Raw genomic sequence first — 15,780 nt, 5'->3', positions numbered from 1 at the left:
AGGAGGAGGAGGAGGAGGAGGAGGAGGAGGAGGAGGGCGCTGCGGTGTCGTCAGCGGCCCGCGTGCCCCCCCCCGCGGACCGGCGCGGGGATGGCGCGGCCGGTGAGGAGGTACGTGCGGCGGCGGAGGGGCGCGAGCCACTGAGGGACGTTTCCTAGAAAGGCCCCGGCCAGCGCGAGCGCCGGCGGCCGTTACCCGCTGAGGGAGCGGGCGGGCGGGCGGGCTCCCCTCACGGCCGCCGTTCTTGGCGGGCCCCGGCAGAGCCCCGCGCCTCCCTCAGCGGGCTTCTCCGTGGGCCGTTGTCACGCCGGGCTTGAGGACGGGCCCGCGCCGTTTCCCTTCCAGCCGGGGCCTCCCCCTGAGGCGGCTGCGTCCCGCGGAGAGCAGCCCCGGCGGGTGACGGGGACCCTCGGGTGGATCCCTGGCTGAGGGGTGGGAGGCGGCCTGGAAAGTGAACGGAAAACAGGTTTCAAGTGCCGAAAAGTGACCCAGGAGATAATTTCCCTTGAACAGTAGCGGCTCTGAGGGGGTGGGTACGTCAGGAGAATACAATGCTCCCACAACGAGAGCAACAAAAAGCAGTGTTACTTCAAGATTAAAAAAAAAAAACAAACCTAGAAGCTCTTCGTAATAACCGCGTTGTATGCAGTAGCGCTGGTTATACATACATTTGAACACACATTGCTTTATTGTTGTAAAACATGAGTCGCCCCCAAATCGAGTGTTAGCAAGTCAGGGTGCTCAATCTGGAAGGATTAACAGTGTATGTTTTTTGCCACAGGAACAAGAAAATAGTTGATTATTCTCAGTTTGGGGATTTGGAAGACGACGGTGAGTGGCAAGTTCTTGTACATAACAAAAATGCCAAACACTAATGTAACCACCCAAAATATCATCAGAGTATCTTTATTGAATTAGTTCATTGAAAAGGCTGTTAAATATTTTCTCAGGGTGTAATCTGGGCACACTGTTAAATATCCTAATACAACAAGAATATGATGGCTGTAAGCCAGAGTATAACAACAGTATGGCAGGGAACTGGTGAATACGCTGTGTCTTGTTGCAGGAAAATTGAATATTTCTCTCCCTGCCTCAGTTTTCAGTGGTAATTGGTTGCTCCATGTCCAACAGGCCGATCAGTTCACAGGGTTGTAAATGAGAATATAAAGGAGATGTGAATCATCTGTACCTAGATCTAATGTTTCTCCTGCAGCTCTGTATCTTGATGGGTTTTGGATTAAGGACATAGGAGTCAACTTTTGAGTTCCATTGATAGGAAAATAGATTGCAGGCTATTTGTTTTCACGACAGCCCTCCCTTCTAAGCCCTAATGGGTATTACACATTTTTCTTACAGAATTTGGTTGCTCTCTTGGGTTTTGGTGGGTTGGTTTGGGTTTTTTGTTTGTTTGTTTTTTTTTAATGCTGTTTGCAGGATCAGGGCAACAGTTTGAATTGGTGGGAAGGGGAGGGCAAAAGTAAATAATACTAAAGGTCTCTTGTGAATCTTGTGGATTAATGGAGATTCTTGGTTTCAGGAATTTAAATGTGGTACATGACTTTTTTTAGTTTACAAGTGACCACTTGTAATACTAAAGAAAAGTGTAAATTCTCAGAAACATTAGTGATTATCTAAGGTTCTTGCATCATTTAGAGAATACTGAAGATTATTATTTTATTCCTTATTTTACACTGTGATCTACAATGTCTTCAGTTGGAAGAAAGGCAGTTTTCATGCCTTCTAATTTTCTTTGAAAATTGGAAAAAATGCATTATATTTTATAAGAGGCAATATGAAAATGATAGAAAAAGGGAAGCAGCTGACATTTTTTAAGAAGTGGAACAATTCCCAAAACACCAAGAACTCTAAAAACTGTTTAATGACAGGGATTACTATTATAATTGATTGCTGTTCTGCATATCAGAACGTGAACTTCTAGTTATTGAAAATCTGGTAACACATTGGACATTGAAGCTTTATTGCCATACTGGTAATAAAAATTGAAATAGTTACCTCTTGAATAAAAATATATGCAAAAGAGGTCTTGTTAAATTTTAATTTAAAATACATTTAAGAATAGTATAGTTGTTGTGTTCTTTAAAAATAGAATTAATTTCAAAAAGGTTATCTTTGGCACATTTTCAGCATGTGATGAAATGAAGTTGAATTACTTCTTTTGGCCATATGGAAGAATATATGAAAATTCATTAAAGCTTGTTGCTGTTTCCCAAACAGATGAAGACTTTGCATGTATAGCTGTACATTCAAGCAAAAAATCCAGAACACAGCTCAAGGATCCAAAGAAGGAGAAAAAAGAGAAGCAAAAAAAGCCACACAAAGAATTGACTCCATCACAAAAGCAAACACCTAGTAAAAGGTAAGAAATGTTGAAATGTGGTCAACTCTGTGCAAAGCTGGATTTCAATAATAGCATTTGTTGGTTTTTTTCCCTAGAGTTTTAAGCAGCTAAGAAAAGACAACTAACATAGTAATGTGATAACAATTTTCGGCTTTATTGGTATTGTTGCAAATCAGGGATAATGTGATTATGCATAGAGTCAAGAAAATTTGCCTAAGTTTGGTAGTAAGCTATGTCTCTTTTGTTACACCTCTAAAAAACACTGGCAAGTGGCCTGCATAGGCGCAGAAACAGGTTTGTGTGTCTGATCTTGTCTTGATATCTCTACAGTGCAAAATAACTAACAGTTCTGAGTTACTTAAGTACTCCTAAAACTGAGAAACATAAAGACAACTTTGACTCCTTGAAGAAGAAAAAGCTTGATAGAAAATACAAAGTCAATGAAAAAAGAAATCTGATTATTTTGGTGGTAAAGTTGTGTATAAATATTACATCTCAGTGTGGTATTTCAAATAAACTTCATCACCTTTTCCTGTGATAATGCCAGTTATTAGTGCATATATATATACAATGTTTTGCAATTATAATGCTTTTAAATATAGTGTGCTTTAAATATTAGTGCATACTTTGTCTAAGTCTTTTCAGGAAGTAGTATTCATAACATGATATGCTATAAAGTATGTATTGAAATATTAATATCTTTACAAGTATTTGAATTTAAAGAAGTTCAGCAAGTCAGAAGTAGATCTGTAACACTTATGTCATTGTTTTATTATTTAGCATGTTTGTTGTTTTCTTTTTCCAGGATATCCTTGGATGACAAACTTTATCAAAGAGATTTGGAAGTTGCCTTAGCCTTATCTGTCAAAGAAAATTCTGCAAATATCCCTGACGTGCAAAATTCAGAAGAACAAGGTTATTTTTCAGTTCAATGCAACATTCTTTATTTATATGTAGTGAATTCAAACATGACTTAATTTATTTTACAGTGAAATAGGTTGAAAGTCATGTTTTATTTCAAGATGTCATGATAAGGAAATGATAATTTCTAGGTAGTGCCTGTTGTCTTACGTTCTTGGTTTTTTCTGTGAGAAAAATAACTTTCTGTAAGATCTCCCAAACATATAGTTTGATTAGAGACACCTAAAAATGTTAGCCATTTTCATTTCTTAATATCTTGACTTTTTGTAATGTGGGTTTTGAATACTAATATTATTTTTTGTTTGTTTTCTGGATCCTGAAACAGGTGAGAATACTGAATCAGAAAATGTACATAGGAGACCCCTTTTTTCCAACTGCAGTGTAGACAGTGAACTTTTAGGTAAGTTGTTCTCATACTCTGTCTTTTCAGAAGTAGTGTTTCAAGATACATTTAAGTAGCTTATCTCTCCTTTGTTTCCATTGGCTTCTGTTTTTCACTTATATGGAAAAAAGAGTCTTTATCTTAAATAAAGACTGAAGGATGAAGGATGCATTTAATTTTTTCATTAAAAATTCAGTCTCAGTCTTAAAATGAGAAAACCTGTGGATTGCTGAATGAGATTGTTACAGATCACTAAAAGTTAGTTGGAAAAACCAACAGACACGTGATGTTTTTAGATGCTGAGTTTATTTACTTCTTCAAGAAGCTACACTTACCCTCAACTCCTTAATGGGTCCGTAATGCCTAAGCATCAAATAAACATGACCAGAATATTTGCTGTGCCATTGGAAACATTTTCATTTTTCCAGTTTTATTTTTGGTCTTCTGCCCTTTCGTTAGTTTGATTACACATGAATGTTGATAACTTTCACAACCAAAAAGTGCAGTTTGGTCAGTTAAAAGTAAAATGAGAATCACATGAAAACAAGTGCTGATGATATGCTTCTGTATAGTATACTTCAAAATCACAAAAATGAATTCTGGGAGTCAAATACCTGCTTCTTTTTGAGAAGAAGAATAGACTTACTGTGAATTTTAATTAATTAGACCACCTTCCGCTTTCTAGGTCTCAATCAGGTTATGGATGATAACGTACCTAGGGGTGACGGTAGGCAAAGGACAGCAGCATCTAAAGTTCCAGCACATCAGAAGTTACTGACCGTTGACAGCGATGACAGAGGGCATGCTGCTGACTCTGAGCCAGAGTGTGTACCCAGTAAGTTCTTCTCTATAAAACTCCTCTCCTTAGACGTGCTTTGAATGTGATGCCTTCCATTTAATTTATATTTTCAGTTAAATGCATACTGCTTCTACTGTATCTTCTCTCCCTCCCTTACTGAAGCATTATCTTTTAATACTAGTGGCATCTCAGTTGCACTTTGACAATAAATCTAAACACAGAAGCTTATTCATACACATTCCCCAAACTGGCAAAAATGATACTGTTTCTCTGCATTTGCCACAGTCTGTCAGAACAGGTTTCTTCTAACCTCTTTGTCTAGGAAAGCTTCTTCTCTTTTAAAGAGCCTCCATTCATTTTTCCAGTTGTTGTCTGGGGTTTGCATCAAAACAGTGACTCTGGAGTAGCATCAGGTGTTGGTGCTTTCAGTATTGGCTTTGTTTAAGCTTATTTAAAAAAGTAAGCAGCCTCCCTTCTTTCCTTGCTCCAATTCTCAACTCAGAAACCATGCTGCATCCAACTGGAGGTCAGTCTAGCCTTATACTCTGCTTCTGGTAGCAGCCCAGTATTGAACGTCTGCAAAATATGATAGACATCTCTCATTCCGCAATGGTTAATGTGTCTGTATCCTTTCTTTTATTCCTTACTGCAAGGTTTATTGGAAAATATTTCTAGAATTGTCAGTGAAATAAAATATAAAGGGAATAATCCAGATATTCCTGTTGATAGAGAACTATTTTTAAGATTTGCTAATGTCTGGCTTTTTTAACAATAAATCTATAAAATCTTTCTTACAGCTGAAATTAGACATAGTGTTTTTCCACTTTAAATAGTCATGACTAAGAATATGTAAAAATTGGAAGCCCTGCCAAATAACTTTAACTTTTTCATCTTGCACACATGGAATATTGGTAATTCTGCTGTTAAAATCATTATTGTATGGAGTTTATACCAGGACGTTCCATTATTAAAGTACAGAGCAAGAATTCTGTAAATACAGAATGTTTTATGGAGGCTACTTCTTTCTCAGTTCAGCATATAAATATATGCAAATTTGGTTTACTGTATCCTTAAGATATCCTGGTTTTTTATGTCCAGAATGTGATTAGAAGGCCCTGGAGCAATAGTAAATTGTATTTCCTGTAAAGAGATGACATCCCTTTTCCTTGCTGTAGGTGAGGAATCAGAAGAAGATTCAGATTATAGTGAAGGTGATGATGAAGACTTTGCTATAGAAAAGAAGAAAGCTAAAGGAAATAAAAAGAAAACCAAACAAAAGATGCCAGCTGAAAGAGAGAAGATAACTCCCAAATCCAAGATTAATACTACAGGTAAGTTTGGACTATGAATTTGAAATAGGCTTCTTTATGATAAAAGTCCCTTTTATTTACACTGAAGGCATAGATAAATTTGGCTGACAGACTGACTGTGCAGGGCTATGATGAAAATAACTATATGCAGAGTAAAGGGAGGAGAGTAGAAGAAAATCTGAAAGAAAAAAACACTTTACAGTAAACTAACACTCCTTGCCATAAAAGCAGACAAAAATTAATAGAGTTTTCTTCGTATGTAACTATATCTGGCTTTTAAGAAAAGGTTAAATAACAATGAGTGATCTGAGGATTTAAAAAAAAAAATAATCTCAGAGCCTCCTCTTGCAGTTGCATTTATGAGTTTTTAATCCAAGGATAGCTAAACAATGCTAGTTCTACTAACCACTTGGCAAAAATATGAAATGTGCATTCCCTTCAGAGTTAATTGTTCACTGTGTTGCTAACACAATTTATTTAAATAGCTTAAGAAGATTCTTATCATGGTGTTAATCTTGTGTCTGACTTGGTAATGTGTTTTAATTTCAGGCCTGAATTTACAATGTGTAATTTAGTTTAAAATCAGTTTTAGTTATGACAAGGAGTGGTTTGCTTTGCGTAGCTGACAGAAGAATCTTCCTTCTTAGAAATTTGATAGGTCTTCAAGAAGAAATTGTTACATTGCTTATTTTCAAACCAGGATTGAAATTCTGGAGTAGAACAGGACTGACTGTATAAATATATACTGTTAAAGATGTGACAATCTAGTAACAAACTAATTCTTTCACTTAATGCAGAGAGCTTGTGCTGTACAATGATCTATCATCTTATGCAGTGTGATGATTTCTCTGCTAAAGAGTATCTTTCTAAGGTCACTTTTTTCCAACTAAGTATCGCCTGTAGTTTCTCCTTCACGGACAACAGAAGAAAAGTCTGATCCAACACAAAAGAAGATGTCCAGTTCTTCAGAACCAGTTGGGAAGCCTCTACATACATCAAGTCCTGTAACACAGAAGAAGCCTAAATGGATACCACCAGGTATCTGTAAGATTATAACTATTAATGGATACATTAGTTGACTTAAGTTTTTAGCAAACTCTCCTAAGAGCAAACAAACAAATAAACAGTATTTCAGAAAAATGACTGCCCCCTTATAATGAAAGGAATTCTTTTGACCTTAGATTTAAAAAAAAAGAAAGCAAAGCTATCTCCGTGCTTCTTTTCCTCTTACAGCATTATCCTTAATTCCTTTATGTGGGGGCATTAATAAAATATTTTCCAGAGTGTGGATCAAGTCTTAATCAAGAGATTGTTTTGTGGCCATTTCTCTCTTATTAAGAGCTTTCTTTATCTCTAGTACATGCCACATTATTATCTATTCTAAGCAATATTAGAAAAATGTTGGAGCATTTTAACTGCTCTAGTGAAGCAAATACTTAGAAGCTTTATTTTCTTAAGGTGTTTGAGCATGCTGCTGCTGACTCCTGCCTCTTACTTTGCTTTTCCTTCATATTTACTCTTCTTTTCTGTACATGTTCTTTCTGTTGGCTCCTTTCTCTCAAGCCTTCTTTTCCCACTTGGAATTGTGTTCAGTTGTGTAATTCTCTGTGGAGCACCTGAAAAGACATAGTACAGTGGGAACAGTTTTTATGTGCTTGTCCAGTGTCGCTCCAGTGTGCTGCTGGTTAATTAAAACTATGCACCTTACCTGCTGCATTGGCTCCCAAATAGGTTGATTCCTGGTGAGTATGCTGATTTTCGTGTGCCTCTGTGGTATATTGTTGAGACCTTTTTGCAATACCTTCAGAATACTGTTTTTGTTCTGTGGTGAAAACTATAAAAATAAAACAATATATGATTCCCCCCCCCCCCCCTTTAAACCTCTTACACCTTCTTTTTTGTTTTAAAAATTTTTTCAGCTGCATCAGGAAGCAGTAATAACTCTATGAAATATGTTTCTGTTAAGTCACCTACTCAGTGTCTTCGACTCGGCCTCTCCAGACTAGCAAGAGTCAAACCACTGCATCCCAGTGCTACCAGCAGTTAAGTGGTCAGTGACAAGGTGCCACGTGAAGGAAGAGACTTTGGGAAGTGTTTTGCTTGTAAATAGAGGGTGGGCAGCAAAAGCTTCATGGCATCGTCCATTTTGGAGGACTGTTGTTTATGTACATGTCAAATACTAGAATGAGTTTTTATTCTGCAAAATGCTGGGCATCCCTAAGTGCTACTGAAGAATAATAATATTATTTAATCAAGGTGACATCTGGGTCACCAGCTCTTTGATGTATGATAGAGGTGTGGGTTTGTGATAATTTTAATTCTCTGATTATCTAAACTCTTGGCATTAAAATAGTCTAGACAGCACTATGTCAGCTACAGAATTTGATATCTCAGACGGATTCTTAACACAAGTGAAAGTCACAGTTTAAAAAATATTTCTTGGAAGAGTTAAGTTATCACTTTCCACCCCCTTCTTGGAAAATTTGTCACCACTCTCTCAAAATCTGTTAATATTTGCATGTCTTATATGTGTATTTTAATGAAGTTTTATGTATTATAGATATAAATGTCTTTTAGAATGTTGTATTTTTAAAAAAAACTAAAATAAAATACTTTATATAATCAGTCATATTAATTGACTTTATTAATTTTGAAAATCACTTCTAAATTTTGGCTACAGTCCAGCAAATATTTTTGCATGCGCACACTGTTGCTGGAAGTCAGCAGCATTAGTCAGGCTCAGACAGTGAGGATTTTGCTTTGAGCTCTTTGGTCTTCGTTGAAGACAATGGTACCATGCACAGTTAGTGGATTTTGTAAAGCGTTGAAGTGGTAAGTTACTGAGTAACGAGACTGAGCTTTCAAACTTATTAGTCCACAACATAAATAATTTCTTATCTAAGCATATTGACGATGTCAGATGACACAGAAGATGCATTTCTCCCTGTATTACTCAAGGGATCTGGTCATGACTGAGTGAACTGCCTTAACAAAGGAATGTATAGCCCTGTTGAGAGTAATTACATAGACAAAAGCATGGTGCTGCCTAAAGTAAAACTATGGTATGGCAAATTACTTTTTAACTGTATAGTAGTTACATTATTAAAACAAGATACTAATAGATGCATGTTTATTAAAAACAATATGCATATTACCTTATGGAAGGAATGAGAAGAAATCTGTGGATGAAAATGTTTTTCAGAATCAAGGAAACATGGGCATTGTGACATATAATCTCACATCATCCGCATTTGGGATTCCTGGCATGGAATCATATAACCCTGAGTGAAGTGTGATCCAGTGAGCTGGGCTAAGTGAGTTGAGGAGGGAAAGCATGTGCCTGCAGCCTCTAGCGCTTGCCTGACTTGGTCGTGAGTTGTCTTAGCTTGCTAAAACAGCACATCAAAAAAACAGAAGTTTGCAGCATGTTGCCATCAGATGAGCTTGGAACTGCTCCCAAACACAGGTGAAGCAGGAGTACCCACAGGAGGAAAGGTAGGTGTCCAGGAATAATGCTTGTGACAACTAGTTTGTAATGCATATGTTACGTTATTCCTCTCCTTGATTCCCTTTCTTTGTGCTTACTTACGTAGCCCCTTTCTGAAGTGTACAGTGGATAAGCGGCTGCAGCAAAACAGGAAGCACAGAGAGCCTTGGGCTTACACAATTTTCAGTCCATCACCTGTACTTGAGCCCCTCCTTAAGTCTCTATGGGTTTCCAGTTCATGAGGATTTTCTAGTATTTCTCTGCCTTTTTTTGCTGAGTAAAAATTCCACATAGGCAATTAGAAAAAATGTCTTTGAAAGGGAAGTTGTAAATGTTCTTGATTGTATGTTTCAAAGCTACTCTGTACCTGACCTGCAGAAAACAGGTCTTCCTGGTAGGTGGAGATTATTTTTATAAAAGACGACTTCTTTTGTGTCCTAGGTCATTAAAGGACATGGTCAAAAGCAGCCAAATTGATTTAGGGGCTGTAATTGTTAGGGGGTTGGTTTTTTTCTGTTAGTAACAGAGAGGTTGTCTGTGTTATTCCAGCTGTCTTCAACCTTGGAAAATTATTTTTTTGCTGAAAATAACATTTACAAATCCCTCATTGCTCTTAATTTTAAACAACGCTACATAGAACTGTCCGTGCATCGTTTCTCCACTGCTTACACAATGGTATGACATGAAATGTGTTTTGATTTCAATTTGTAAAGCAATCAGAAAGTGTGTTGATTTGCACGTCAGAGTTTACAGTTTTCGCATAGTTGCTGTTTTAGAACTGCACCTGTATTAGTAAAAAAGTAAGAACAAGATTGTTAAAGAAGAGACCACTATTTGTAGATGCAGACTTTGCTGCCAACTCATCAAAGTAGCAACAGTTAGTAGGTGCCCTGTCCGATCTAGAGATCAACTCTTGCTTCAGAACAGCAGAGGGTTTTTCCAGCGCTGATTGCCACTCCGGATATGCAGTATTCCTCGTGATGGAGTCAACTGTGAGGTAGTTGAAAGCTGCCTTTGTGCAGCTGTGCAAGTGGTTCGTTTGCTATGCCCACAGGGACGCAGGTTGGTTATACAGAGCAGGGCCGCATCACAAAAAACACTCTGCAGAATTCCATCAGCCTGAAGACACCGTGCTCCAAGACTGATACATAGGCTTGGTCTGAGACAAGCTTAAAAAAACCTGTGAAAAATGGCTAAAATTCAGGGACACAGCAGTGTGAAATTGCTTTGAATATTCATAAAGCAGATGTACGTACCTCCAGACATTCAGTGTCATCAGAGTATGTCTCACTTCCTACCTTCTTTGAGAGTACTGATAATGCCACGAAAAGAGAGGAGAAAATCGCCAGACAAACAAGACCAGCAGAAACCTAGAAAGGAAAATGAAGTACTGCAGATTGGTGGGATCCATCTGTGTGTCTGGGGACACCTACAGCACCTCTTCGCTCTCTGTGCCCCTCTAGAGAATAGTGATTGGGAGTTTCACAGAAAACATGTCTCTGCACTAAGATCCATGAATGACAGTTAATGCTAATGCTGACATGTTGTCATGTTGTTTGAATCTCTCTATGAAGTATTATTTTTCCTCTTCCTCAAAATGTTGTTAACCAACTCATGGATATTGTCTTAATACAATTTCATCAGTCTGAGTTTTTCCTTTGTGTTTCTCTGTCTTGTCCTCTTGTTTCAAGTAACACGTCTGGGAAGCAACATGTAAGAATATCAAAATTTTGCAGCTGAGAAATGAATGCAACTTAACTGACTAGCAATTCTTGCTGAGCAATCACTTCCATTCTTTAGCATTATCTTATAGAATATGGTATGTGCAGGGGATATGTGTCAAATCTCTATGAAATACGAAGAATCACTAGCTGCCACTAAATACTAAGTCAAATACATGTGCTACTACCATCATCCTTAATCCATGCCTTTGCGAAGCGTTCCATTAATGGCTTCACTCTTTTGCTTGCAGATTTTGTTGTTGTTTATTTGCTGTTGAGATATTATCAGTCATGCTACCATCATAAGACAAAAAACATTATTTCAACTTCCATTATTTCTGAAAAAAAACCTGAATTTACTTTTGATTCAGAAGTTCTCAGCTTGTGAATAATTCATTATATGATTCAAAAGGTCTGGAACCCAGCCTTCATTTCCCTGGTCTGTATTAGTTATTCTCAGATATTCTGTTAATGTGAAATCCTGTATCTTTGGAGTAGCTAAATAATACAGGTGTAACTTAATGCTTACTCAGAGCCATGGGATTTAATAAAGGAAACAAATCTTTTCCCGTTATTTTTGTAATAGGAAAAAAAATGCCCAAATGCCATTTCCTTAGATCAATTGCATCAGGAATTCCATAAACTGCTCTTCAATTTTCGACAGAGGGGTTGGGTGTAATTTACAAGATGCACTATCTCTAAGCAGATAAATGTAATCTGTCTTTCATATTTGATCACTTTTGTATACTCAACTTTCTTTTACCCAACAGACCGGTAACGTATCAGTGCAAACCACAAAGATGAAAAACCAATGTTACCACTTCCTGTGATCCTCTGTTCAGAAACTGCTTTTTGCATTTTAAAATGCTTTGTCCTGCTCCTTCAATGAATTACTGGTCTGTCTCCACTCATGTGTGGCATCGTTCTCTTGAGAGAAAGCCAAAAAGCTGTGAAAAAAAACATCTTATTTGAATTAAGGCTGTTTCTGCTGTGCTGAATCTTTCAGTCCTCACACACCCAATATTCACAACATGTACATTTTAAACAAAGACTTTGAGCATGCGCTGTTCACATACATTTGGGATATTGAAAATCTGAAATTTCAGTTTCTGATCTTGTGGGGGGTTTTGCCACCGTTTATTTTAATTGCTTTTGAATATAACTAATCTCTAAAAAGTTAAAGATTAGTTTTCCCTAGCCTTGATTTGAATAAGAGCACAAAAGGACTGTGAGTAAAAGACAGGATCTACATGTTCCTTAGTGTATTTAAGCTGCGTTCTATTTAATGCTCAGGCATCTCAATTCTTCTCACCAAATTCTTTTTCATAATTACAGTCCTTGGGGCCAAGGCAATCATATTTATGGTGTCATTAAAAATTATAAGACTGACGAACAAAGAAATCATCTGACATGTGAGACAATAGAACTGATCAAACATAAAAGACAGATGATATTTATCTGCTTGGAGATAGAGCATCTTGTAAAGTAGAGCCAAAAACGGCAGATTATCTTTCTGTTTCCCTCCTTGAACAGATGAGAGATCTTACTTGGGTATTTCACTTTTTTTACTTCTAGTAAATCTGTGTAAATCTTGCTTTCACTCTGTTAATTTTTCAGGATTCATTAAACTGAAGGATTCTAAAGAGTTATAATCAGGTAGTTCTTTTAGAAGTACCTTGTGAACCCCATCTCAGCAGAAACATTAGAAGATAGGTGCACATTTCTTAGAATGTAAACAGAAGCTTGTAACTATATAGGAAATCAACATTAGAGGGCAGTACATTAAGTTATTATTCCAGTAGAGTAGAGCTATATGGTTCTCCAGCCGTAGAGCTATATGGTTAACATTTGTATTTGCAAAGTGTACACATATCAAAGAGTTGGATGACGTATGTGAGCATCAGAGGATGTAAATAGCAATAATGCACTACAATGACATTAGGAAAAAGAGATAAAAACAGACAGTGGGACTATTAGGTGGTAGTTGCCAGTGTAGTTAGCTGTTCCTCGGGTCTGCTGTAGATTTTTTGAATGTATGTAGTATTTTGGCAGAAGGCAAAATAAGAATGAAGACATTCAGATACCTATACTGTACTTGCACCAGGAGTGACTGGCACTTCTCAGTTATCAACAGCCTAGCATTTGATTATTCAGTGACAGGGAGTCTTAGAAAAGTAACATTCGACTCTAATTCCTATAGAAAAAAAAATACACACTGATATGAGGATGAACTTACAAATTTTTTCCATATTTGATGCCTATGATTCCTTGAACACAAGTGTGTTACAAAAATGCAATTATCACTTAATAAATAAAATATTACATTATATTACAGTACTAGTGCCCTAATGTATCTTGCAGCTTTAAACGCCTAATATGGTTTGCTGAACAGGAAAAAAAATACCCAGAAGGTATTCTAACTATTTTTGAACTATTTCTTTTGAATCCAAAATATCTAGAATAGAAAAACAAATAGAAATTTAATAAGTATTAACCATCTTACCTTTTGTCAAAGTATATCAACAACACAGTTTTACTCTAATACATTTTCATAGATGAAGTGAGTAATAATGTTAGTAGGTATTTCCTGCATTATTTCATTCACTTATAAGCTTTAACGTATAGTTCTTTTCCAGATGTTTGCTATCATTTTTCTCAAGCATGGTAAGTCAACCCCTACCTGGGTAAAAATCATATTGATGTAATTTGTGAGTATGGTCCAGCTGATTCAGTTTCTCTGTCACCATGTCATAGGAGCAAAGTTACCTACAAGTCAGAAAATGTAAGAATGAGCAGATCTGTCGTCTTTCCCAGCATAGCTAAGTCGGGAAAAGGGATGCATTCAGCGCAACCAAAGGTAAGAGAACTGCATAGACCTCAGAAGTTGGAGGCATACATTTAACTTACCAGTAATTCAGAATGTCGTAGTGCTTCCCTGTATTGAAATTAGGTGGCAATTGGCAGCTCTTGTCCCGGTCCAGATGGTATATAGTCATTCAAATCCCCCTTCATTCTCTACGCTCCTCTCACAAAGGCTGGCTGCAATTGTGAACTTGTACTTGAAGCAGTACAGGGAAATCTGTCTTCTCGTGCCTTAAGACAAACCACTCCTTAAAAGAATCGGAGAGGAACAAGGCCCCTACAGTGGCAGGGTAGACCATGTCTTGCCTTGCCTTGCTCCCTTTGCCTTATGCATTTGATTGCTGTCTCAGGAAGGCACTTCTCTCCTGATTTTGCCTGTGTAGGGTGTTCAGAAGAGCAGAGTAGGTGGCTCTCACCCCCCTTCACAGCCTGGCACCCTGTGTTCTTCAGTGCATTGCACCTCCCAGCTTCCTCTGTGACACAGCCAATGTATTCTTGACCACCTTCTACTGTTGTTGCCCAAAGATAGTCCAAAGTTTTCAAAGATGTGTTGATCTGTCTCCTTGATGGCTGAAGGAGACCCAGAGGTATATTGACTGGGGGAGCTGCTAACTGTGGGTTCCCTGTGGGAATACAAAAAGTGATAGTGATAATGCAAAATTCTCAAATAATCTTCTCTTCCAAAATTGATATTTTTTTCTAACTCAGGGCTGCACAAATAATAGAAAAATAAATTTGTTGCTCTACACAACCATTTATCTATTTTAACCTACACTAGTAAGTGAGCCATATTGTGCCATGTGTTACACGTCTTGGTTTATTATAAAGAGGATTGGAAGGATTGTGTTTTCCTGGAGGACCATGACTGGAGTGATGATCCATATGCAACATGAGGAAAGTAGTCTTTTTTTTTTTTCTTTTAGACACCAATGAAAGTGAGGGAATCAGTCACTGAGAGACTCATGGCAAGAGCAATAGAATAAGAATGACAAAAAAATGCAAAATCATATCTTTTTTGTATTAAATGTTTGTTCCAATCAAATTTGACATAAGGGACAACTTCCACGTATCAAGAGTTTCACAGGTGTCTAAAAGACTCAGACAGCAGAATAGCTGCCTGGCTCGTACATGAACTCAAGTAATTGCAGTACTCCTGATGTTGTCAATTCATTCTCAATAGTAAGTCATTAAATGTGGAATTCATAGCTGATTTCACGATATTGTGAGTTCTTTCGGGTGCTACTTGTGATTTTCACTGTGGCCGGATTAGTCAAGTCCTGATTAATTATTCAAATTCTGATGATCTTGATTCTTGTCAATAAAAATAACCTCTGCTTGAGTGTTGATAATGTTTCTTTTAATTATCATCAACATTTTGGCATAGATTTTGATCTGTTATTTTGGTGCTACCAGGGAAAATCAGTGATCCAAAGAACTGACTGCTGTAAATATTAATGCCTGTGTGGACCTTCTTATTGAATAGCTATGCTTCATGGAATATGAAAGGAACAAAACATAAGAAACTAGAAGTTAAACAAGTTCCTGCTATATATAACATGCTGTACAGTCATTTCAAAATTAAGTAAGACTGAAGGTTGTTAACACTGCCTCAGCTAATGTTTCACAGCTCTATGGAGGAGGGACACACACTTTTACTTTCTTTCAAACGTAATCACAAGAGGGATAGCACTTCAATATTTAATAAAAGTCCATTTTAAAATAATAAAGTGGACAAAGTTCTTAGGTTGACACAAAATTCATGGCTAAGAATTATTCACAAGCTGTAAGACAGTATCTCTTTTTCTCTTTTCCTCCCGACATCTATTTTTCTCACCTGGTAGGGCTGCCTTTGAGACCATGAACTCTTACAAATTGAGAATATCAATTGTTCTACTTTTAAAAATCCCAGCAAAAGAGGCCACAGCTTGCTGAGATATTT

At 37.3% G+C, this 15,780-nt stretch overlaps 2 protein-coding genes across 3 annotated transcripts in view; both read left to right on the top strand.

The window, feature by feature from the left end:
* The first annotated feature begins 15 nt into the window (after window positions 1-15).
* Window positions 16-8,400, top strand: RAD51AP1 (RAD51 associated protein 1). Its single transcript, XM_069806775.1, has 9 exons — window positions 16-110; window positions 782-831; window positions 2,236-2,377; window positions 3,165-3,274; window positions 3,606-3,680; window positions 4,348-4,497; window positions 5,637-5,792; window positions 6,663-6,809; window positions 7,691-8,400. Exons 1-9 carry the CDS (start codon window positions 91-93, stop codon window positions 7,816-7,818), a joined length of 978 nt encoding a protein of 325 aa, XP_069662876.1. The 5' UTR covers window positions 16-90; the 3' UTR covers window positions 7,819-8,400.
* DYRK4 (dual specificity tyrosine phosphorylation regulated kinase 4) overlaps window positions 7,373-15,780 on the top strand; it is a 47,078-nt gene continuing 38,670 nt past the window's right edge. The window contains exons 1-3 of one of the 2 annotated variants that reach the window (XM_069806772.1): window positions 7,373-7,513; window positions 8,974-9,266; window positions 9,365-13,836. In XM_069806772.1, coding sequence (XP_069662873.1) covers window positions 13,768-13,836 — 69 coding nt within the window. In that variant the 5' untranslated portion in view covers window positions 7,373-7,513; window positions 8,974-9,266; window positions 9,365-13,767. Of the gene's footprint in view, window positions 7,514-8,973; window positions 13,837-15,780 lie in introns of both variants that reach the window. The other variant, XM_069806771.1, reaches the window with a different exon arrangement.

The sequence above is a fragment of the Haliaeetus albicilla genome, chromosome 19 (genome assembly GCF_947461875.1).
Source record: "Haliaeetus albicilla chromosome 19, bHalAlb1.1, whole genome shotgun sequence".
Taxonomy (NCBI): Eukaryota; Metazoa; Chordata; class Aves; order Accipitriformes; family Accipitridae; genus Haliaeetus; species Haliaeetus albicilla.
This window is presented reverse-complemented; position numbering and strand designations above follow the sequence as displayed.